Source organism: Rhagoletis zephyria, unplaced genomic scaffold (assembly GCF_001687245.7).
Source record: "Rhagoletis zephyria isolate East Lansing unplaced genomic scaffold, Rhagoletis_zephyria_1.1 Rzeph_scaffold_01427, whole genome shotgun sequence".
Classification (NCBI taxonomy): domain Eukaryota; kingdom Metazoa; phylum Arthropoda; class Insecta; order Diptera; family Tephritidae; genus Rhagoletis; species Rhagoletis zephyria.
The window spans coordinates 75,111-84,416 of record NW_016158511.1 but is presented as its reverse complement, the minus strand read 5'-3'; the positions used below and the strand labels follow the sequence as shown (position 1 = coordinate 84,416).

At 40.1% G+C, this 9,306-nt stretch overlaps 1 protein-coding gene across 1 annotated transcript; it reads left to right on the top strand.

Annotated features, from left to right (window-relative positions):
• Nucleotides 1-7,193: 7,193 nt before the first annotated feature.
• On the top strand, nt 7,194-8,744 carry LOC108363978 (uncharacterized). The gene has a single exon (XM_017617517.1). The coding sequence runs from the start codon at nt 7,194-7,196 to the stop codon at nt 8,742-8,744; it is 1,551 nt and encodes a 516-aa protein (XP_017473006.1).
• The last annotated feature ends 562 nt before the right edge of the window (nt 8,745-9,306 follow it).

The following is a 9,306-nucleotide window of genomic DNA, read 5'->3' as shown; positions in this document are numbered from 1 at the left end:
ATAAACTAAATGATATATTACAATATAGGTATCAAATTAAAGAAGTTAAAAAAGATGACTGCTGGAAATATTTTTGAAGAGGGTTGCAACCTATTTGAACATTTTAACTCAGTTAAATTGATAAAATAAATGAAATATTGCAATGTGGGTATTAAATTTTAGAGTTTTAAGAAAGCGTACAGCCGAATATATTTTTTAGGAGGGTTGTTACCTGTTGAAAATTTAACTAAATTTAATCGATAAAATAAATGACTTATATGTCTTATAAATTTTTGGTTATTTTATTTTTCTATTTTTTTAATATTTGTAATTTAAACCGCTCATCATGCCCATGCGGGTATATGGCGCAGAAGCTTAGACAATGACAATATTCGATGAGACGGCTCTTGAAGTATTGGAGAGAAAGATCTTAGGGAAGATATACAGACCTCTGCGCGTTGGCGACGGGAGTACCGCAGACGATGGAACGATGAGTTGTATGAGCTTTACAACGAAAGGGACATAGTGTAGCGAATGAAAATACAGCGGCTCCGCTGGCTTGGCCACGTCGTTCGAATGGGAAGCGACGTTCCAGTTCTGAAAGTAATAAACTCGCAATCCGCTGGTGGTAGCAGAGGAAGAGGGAGAGACCAAGTGGATAAGAACTTGGCTTCACGGGGCATTTCCCATTGTCGTCAGTTGGCACAGAGAGAAACGACTGGCGTTCTTTGTCGACCTCGGCCAAAATGGCTTAGGCGTTTACAGCGCCAAATAAGATTGATTATTTACGGCAACGGTTCGTTCAAACAATTACATAACCTTAGCTATCGCTTCGCCTGGAATTGCTACCAGGTGGAAACATTGCTAATTCAGCTCTTAAGCTGCCATTGAACATATAAATCATCGAAACTCCTACTTGCAATATTTCCAGAACATCCGGTATGGAAAAAGTAGTACAAAAATTTAAACTAATTATTTGAGATCAGTGCACGATGGCACATAAAAAATTGCTTGAGGTCCTTGATCCATTGTCGCGGGATTTGCATGGAAACGTCCAACCATTCGGGAATGTATTGATATTGCCCTCAGGAGATTTTACGCAAACATTGTCTGTAATTTCTTGATTAACAATAGATAAATGCTTACCTGAAATAGTAAACATTGTGGCTAGACGAACATACATATATACACTGCAGCCGAGGGATTTTCGAGACAAGTACTGGACATTGGGAACGGAAAGCTGCCAGCTAACGAGAGATTAAGACGAATTGTATTGCCTGATAATTTTTGTAACTAAGGAACATCGAAAGGAGAACTGATGGAAAGAATGTTTCTTAATTAAGAAAATTAATTACAGGCTCAGTGAACGAGCTATTCTTGCTGCGAAGAATAAGGATGTCTATCAACTAAATAAGAGTGGTATTGACAACAGTCGTTGCTTGAGCTGGTCTGCTCTTTTACCAGACTGCCAGGCCACTTGCTCACTTTGGTGAACACCACTAATGTTATTCAATCCAGCATTCAAAGTGACAACTGTTTAGCTGAGGGAGAGCGGGAGACCAGGGCTCAAATCGTAACATACGTTCACGGATCGAAAACCATACGAAAGAAAATTACGTGATACGTCAGGCAGTATAAGCTGAATGAGACAAAGACTACGTTCACGTACGTCATAATCTGAAAAATTTGTTTTTACGTGACGAGTAATACGATATCGTATGTGACGATTCGAGCCCAGGTTTAGAGTTGTGGTCGAGTTAGAGTAGTTGGGGAGGTAGGGATTACCTTTGGGAGTGTTTGTGTATCGAGCTCAATGAGACCGTATGGTTTATAGGTGCACATCAAGTCAGCCACGCACTTCATATGCCTGATATGCGAGAGAGAAAGAGAGAGAGAGATATGCGGGCAGGCTGATGAAGCGGTAGCGCAAGATGTGACCGTTTCACCGTGTATTCATTGTGGGACTCCATTGGAGTAGTCATGCTCTAGCTGCCTTAGCCTGCTGGGCAATGAGCTGAGATTTATCCAGGGATGCATTCGTGCAGAGCCCCAGTGTGGTTTGTAAGCAGTAGCTTAATACCATGCCAAAAATTACTCCGGGAGTGGAGTGTGGGTGATGCTCAAAGCACCGTATGATAGCCAAGCTGGGTTAGCGTTGGCCATAGCTGAAAATGCCAGCGACTTATCACTTCACTAAGTTCACCGAAGAGATAATTGAGAATTGCATAACAAATGCATACCCAATTAAACACGAGCGAAGTACCTTTAAAAACAAGTACATCTGTGTGTTCGCTGTTCTTTGTTTAAGCGGGAAATGCATAAGTCGCTTAAACAATAACATATGCGTCGATAAACACCGTTGTGGAAGAAGACGAATCAGTTAATTATCCAACGGAATTTTTGAACTCGGTTGATCTTCCAGGGATGACCCCACATACTGAATTGCAAATAGGTGTGCCAGTTATCACGTTGCGGAATATTAATCAGCTAAAACTCCGCAACGGTACGGGACTCGCAGTTAAGAAATTGAGGAAGAACGTAGTGAAGAATTCCCATGATTCCGACCGATACACCATTTCAATTTTAAAGATTGCAATTCCCAATTCGATTGACATTCGGAATCACAATCACTAATGCTCAAGATTATCCTTTGGAAAAGTGTGGTTTAGAGTGAGATGCGGATTGGTTCTTAGATGTTGCGTGTTCCCGTGTCGGCAAACCAGATATCCTTGATATCAATGCAGAGAATGGAAACACGACAAATATTGTGCGCACACAAGTACTTATTACAAAATCAAACTCATATGAAACGTATGCTTTGTTTCGTTAATAATTTATCATCCATGTAACAGGAATGCCACAGCAAAGCGTGGCAGGATATAGCTAGTGTATATATAAAAATGGTGTGAAAAATGTATAGTAATTCATCAATTGAGAACGGTTGGGCTGATTTGGCTAAAATTTTTTTTAGTTGTTCGTAATTGCCAGGAGAAGGTTCTTACGAAAGAAAATCTTGGGAAACCCCTCCGGGAAAGTTGTAAAATTTAGAAAAATAAATAATTGATTTTTTTTTGTATGGAATTTTGTGTGCAATTCCTTCGGAATGGCTTTCGAATGGAAAAATTGAAAATGCTAAGTGGAAAACTCGGAAAAATTCGGAAGAGCGCGAAAAATTTTAATTTTTTCGACGAAATTTTGAATTTTAACGCATGATTTGATGATTTTGGACAACGTAAAGGTGGAAAATTCGTTGTGAAACTTTGAAAATGCATTGTGAGCATGAATTAATTGGGAACAATTTTCACCTATGTTTCATAACCGATTCGAATGTGTTTACACAAAAAATCATATTGCAAAAATACAACACTTTAATTTACTAATAATTTCTTGATGTAAGTTCGTCAACTTAAATTTATAATTGAAAAATACTAAATTGTATTATTTGGCAACACTGTAAAGTTAACGATAACATTTCCTTTTTTTTCTATTCCCTCTTTATATACTTTTCGCCAATTGTCACTTTGTATTACCTTTGTTGAGAACAAGTGGTTTTTTTCCTCTCATGTACAAGTCGGTAAAATCTTTAAGTTTAAAATAAAACTCTAATTGAATTTTTAATGAAAAATAACTCGTCCGATTTATTTAAGAATCATCGCTCAAAACATACTGGTTCTTCGCACCGGATCGGCCGTGTGAAACATTAAAAAAAACAAAGAGTGCCGACCTTCATTTGACTCTTGTGTGATTTTTGTGACTTTCTCTTGACCTTATCATATCAGCAAATCAAGAAGCGTTAATAGACAAGCAAAATGACCTTCATGAGCTCATTAACAGTGCCATTGAAAAACTTCGATCTCCTGGTGATGGAAAAATTACACGTGCTCAGATACAAACTCGAATGTCCATCCTGGATGCAAATTGGAAGAAATTTCAGGAAGGTCATGAACGTTTAACTAATACCAGACTAACCGCTGCTATCAAAGAAGCTCCATATTTTGCAAATAATTTGTATTCTCAATGCCAGTAAACCTATGCTGATGCTCGATCGACTATGCTGACATTACTCGATCAAATTATTCACTCACAACCATCTTCTGGAATTGAACTTGCCGATCAGTCCATGAACCTGGGGCAAAGTTATGTTCATCATACAAGATCGCTTCCGAAAACTCAATTGCCTATCTTTAATGGGGAATATTCACGTTGGCGCAATTTTCACGATCTTTTTACGTCAATAATTGGCAGTAGCTCTGATTTAACAACAGTAGAAAAATTTCAGTATCTAAAAACAAGCCTCAAAGGTGAAGCTGTACAGCTTGTAGCTAACCTTGCAATTTCAAATGAAAATTTTGCGCGCGATGGGATATATTAGTTGCAAGATATGGAAATAAGAGGTTGCTTATTGAAACTCAACCCGATATCATTTTTAAATTACAACCTATTAAAAATCGAAATCTAAATCTTCAGGTGAGCTTAAGAATCTTTTAGCAGTATTCAAAGAATCTCTGGGCGCCTTGAACTCACTTGGTGCTCCTACCGATCACTGGGATTTTATTATTGTCTACATGATAGTACATCGACTAGATGCAGACTCGCACGAAGCTTGGGAAATACATCGTGATGCAAAGGTGACGCCTGCTTCACTTACTCAATTGGATACATTCTTAGAAGGAAGAATACGCGCACTAGAAAGCGTCGAATCTAGAAATCCGTCATCGTCAGCATGCCCTCTCTCAATCCATAATAGAAAAACCAGTGGCGCGAAAGTAGTAATCGTAGTACAAAGTAGTAATCGTGCTACTTTCTCGAACAACTGTTCCATGTGTAACAACTCTCACTACATCTCTACTTGTTCAACGTATCGCAGTCTAGATGAAAATCAATGTAAGGAACTTCTAGTTGAAAAAAGATTATGTTTCAAGTGTCTCGGTCCTCATCGCCTAGCTACATGTCGGTCAACTAAGCGTTGTCAAATAGGCGGCGCGCAACATCACACATCAATTCATAGTGCGAGTTCCAGCTCTAAACAGCTGACGTCTTCTGCATCAAGACCAGCTCCAGCTGATAGTGTTGAAAAACTACAGTTCATCTTAAATCAAGCCATACCACGTCCATCCGTCAAAGTGGTGCGAACTCTGTTGGCAACAACGCTCGTTATGCTGTTTTCTCCACAAGGTAAGCAGCTGCAAGATCGTGCTCTAATTGCACCCGGCTCACAGATTACAATTATCAGTGAAGCGGCTACACAAAATCTTTAGCTTAAACGTCAAAAGGCAAGTATTCCCCTCTATGGAGTTGGTGCACACTCATCAAGTACAACTAAAGGTATAGTAAGCTTTTCCCTAAAGCCGCATTTTAACTCAAGTTTAAAATGGAACGTCCCATGGTACATTTTACCAAAGCCTACGGCTGAAATACCATCGTTAAAATTCGAGCACAAAGGTAGGTCGCATTTGCGCGGACTTACGCTAGCTGATCCTTACTATTTGAAGACTGGTNGGAAGGTCATGAACGTTTAACTAATACCAGACTAACCGCTGCTATCAAAGAAGCTCCATATTTTGCAAATAATTTGTATTCTCAATGCCAGTAAACCTATGCTGATGCTCGATCGACTATGCTGACATTACTCGATCAAATTATTCACTCACAACCATCTTCTGGAATTGAACTTGCCGATCAGTCCATGAACCTGGGGCAAAGTTATGTTCATCATACAAGATCGCTTCCGAAAACTCAATTGCCTATCTTTAATGGGGAATATTCACGTTGGCGCAATTTTCACGATCTTTTTACGTCAATAATTGGCAGTAGCTCTGATTTAACAACAGTAGAAAAATTTCATTATCTAAAAACAAGCCTCAAAGGTGAAGCTGTACAGCTTGTAGCTAACCTTGCAATTTCAAATGAAAATTTTGCGCGCGATGGGATATATTAGTTGCAAGATATGGAAATAAGAGGTTGCTTATTGAAACTCAACCCGATATCATTTTTAAATTACAACCTATTAAAAATCGAAATCTAAATCTTCAGGTGAGCTTAAGAATCTTTTAGCAGTATTCAAAGAATCTCTGGGCGCCTTGAACTCACTTGGTGCTCCTACCGATCACTGGGATTTTATTATTGTCTACATGATAGTACATCGACTAGATGCAGACTCGCACGAAGCTTGGGAAATACATCGTGATGCAAAGGTGACGCCTGCTTCACTTACTCAATTGGATACATTCTTAGAAGGAAGAATACGCGCACTAGAAAGCGTCGAATCTAGAAATCCGTCATCGTCAGCATGCCCTCTCTCAATCCATAATAGAAAAACCAGTGGCGCGAAAGTAGTAATCGTAGTACAAAGTAGTAATCGTGCTACTTTCTCGAACAACTGTTCCATGTGTAACAACTCTCACTACATCTCTACTTGTTCAACGTATCGCAGTCTAGATGAAAATCAATGTAAGGAACTTCTAGTTGAAAAAAGATTATGTTTCAAGTGTCTCGGTCCTCATCGCCTAGCTACATGTCGGTCAACTAAGCGTTGTCAAATAGGCGGCGCGCAACATCACACATCAATTCATAGTGCGAGTTCCAGCTCTAAACAGCTGACGTCTTCTGCATCAAGACCAGCTCCAGCTGATAGTGTTGAAAAACTACAGTTCATCTTAAATCAAGCCATACCACGTCCATCCGTCAAAGTGGTGCGAACTCTGTTGGCAACAACGCTCGTTATGCTGTTTTCTCCACAAGGTAAGCAGCTGCAAGATCGTGCTCTAATTGCACCCGGCTCACAGATTACAATTATCAGTGAAGCGGCTACACAAAATCTTTAGCTTAAACGTCAAAAGGCAAGTATTCCCCTCTATGGAGTTGGTGCACACTCATCAAGTACAACTAAAGGTATAGTAAGCTTTTCCCTAAAGCCGCATTTTAACTCAAGTTTAAAATGGAACGTCCCATGGTACATTTTACCAAAGCCTACGGCTGAAATACCATCGTTAAAATTCGAGCACAAAGGTAGGTCGCATTTGCGCGGACTTACGCTAGCTGATCCTTACTATTTGAAGACTGGTCAAATCGATCTTATCATTGGCATAGATCTGTATTCTGATTTAATTGAACCTGAACTTGTTAAAGGAAACTCAAATTCTCCATTTGCCAGGCGTACTGCACTTGGCTGGATAATATCAGGTCCAGTCTCTCCTCTTAGCGAATATAGAAAGATGACTCAAGCCATTCAAAGCTATCAATGTTCGATTGATCATGACTTACACGCTGCGCTTCAACGATTTTGGGTTCAAGAAGAAGCGCAACTATCCGCACAAACAATCTTTTCTATAGAAGAACAAAAGTGTGAAGATCATTTTTGTAACAGCCACTCAAGAAACTCATCGAAGAGATATGTAGTTCGTCTTCCCTTCCAGAAGTCACCGAAGGCCATAGGAGATTCTCGACCTGCTGCCTCTCGAATGCTGTCTAGCATGATAAGACGCTTCTCATGTGATCACAAATTAAAATGTCTATATTCTGACTTTTTAAGGGAATATGAGTCGCTGGGTCATATGACACGCGTACCAGAAAGCATCCCTGAACCACAACAGTTTTACTACTTGCCACATCACGGCGTTCTTAAAGAATCTAGCAGTTCTACTAAGCTGCGAGTTGTTTTTAATGGCTCATGTCGCACAAGTAGTGGCTGTTCTCTGAATGAAGGAGATCTTCACATCGGTGCCAAGCTGCAGACAGACTTATCCGATGTGATTTTGTGGTGGCGACAATTTTCGTACGTCTTTTCAGCCGACATGGAGAAGATGTTTCGGCAGATTTTGGTTCATCCAGATGATCTGCGTTTTCAGAGAATTCTTTGGTCACCAGAATCATCTCAGAAGACTTTAATATATCAGTTGGCCACTGTTACTTACGGACTTGGTCCAGCGCCTTTCTTAGCAAATCGCGTAATGAAGCAATTAACCAAAGATGAAGGACATCGCTTTCCCCTCGCAACAGATGTTTTACTACGTGGGACTTACGTGGATGATTGCTTTGGCGGAGCGGATTCCCCTCAAGATGCAAATGAGGTGATTCAACAGCTAGACAACCTTTGCAAATCAGGTGGTTTCGACCTACTTAAATGGACAGCGAATGATTCAACGATCTTGGCTGATCTCTCAATCATGCGTCATGCCTCTTCAACATCAATATTCCTCGATGGGAGTCCCCTATTTAGAACGTTAGGAATTATATGGAATCCTGTCTCTGATGCCTTTGTGTTTTTGGCAATAAATACCGAAAACGATACAACGCCGACTAAAAGAAAAGTACTCTCACGCATTGCGCAGGTTTTCGACCCAGTAGGATGGTTGGCACTCATTACAGTGCGCGCCAAAATTTTCATGCAAGAACTTTGGCTTACAAAACTCTACTGGGATGATCAACTTCCCGAGTCGCTCTCCCAACGCTGGAATCAGTTCTTAAATCAACTTCAAGATATCTCTCACATCTCCATTCCTCGTTGGAACGGAACCTCTGCAAACATGCTTACTTTGGAAATACATGGCTTTTCCGATGCCTCTCGAGACGCTATGGCAGCTGTTGTTTATCTTCGTGTACTTAACAAAACGAATGATGCTACAATTTCTCTCATTACAGCAAAAACAAAAGTTGCCCCAATCAAGAAAATGACGATTCCTTGGCTTGAACTTTGCGCTGCAACTCTACTTACAAAACAAGTGGCTCACGTTGGAGAAGTGCTAAATATATCGCAAGCACCCTGATGGACTGATTCGTCAGTAACTCTCGCTTGGATTCAAGCTCATCCATCACGGTGGAAAGATTATGTTCGAAATCGTGTTGTCACTATCCAAGAAACTCTGCCTCAAGCAACATGGCATAACATCTCTGGTAAGGAGAATCCTGCAGAGTGCGCTTCTCGAGGTGTGTCACTTGATCAGCTAGAAAAAGACTGTCTATGGTGGACTGGAACAAAATGGCTTTCTCAACATCCTTCTTTATGGCCGTCATGCGGTTACCAGCGTGAGCATGATGTCGACCTTGAAGAAAAACTTCAGGTCATTGCTCTTGTCTCTCCTCAAAACCCGAAGATCTGGAACCTCGTTGAACTTTACTCAAATCTTACTAAATTACTGAGAATCACAGCGCTATGCCAACGTGCGATTAAACGCAACGCGAAACGGCTCGACTTTATTGGGTGAAGCTAACTCAACAGGCTTATTTTTCAAAGGAGATCTTAACGCTCTCCCAAAATCGCATTTTATCAAATACAAATGCTCTTAACAAATTAAATTCGTCAACTTAAATTTATAATAGAAAAATACT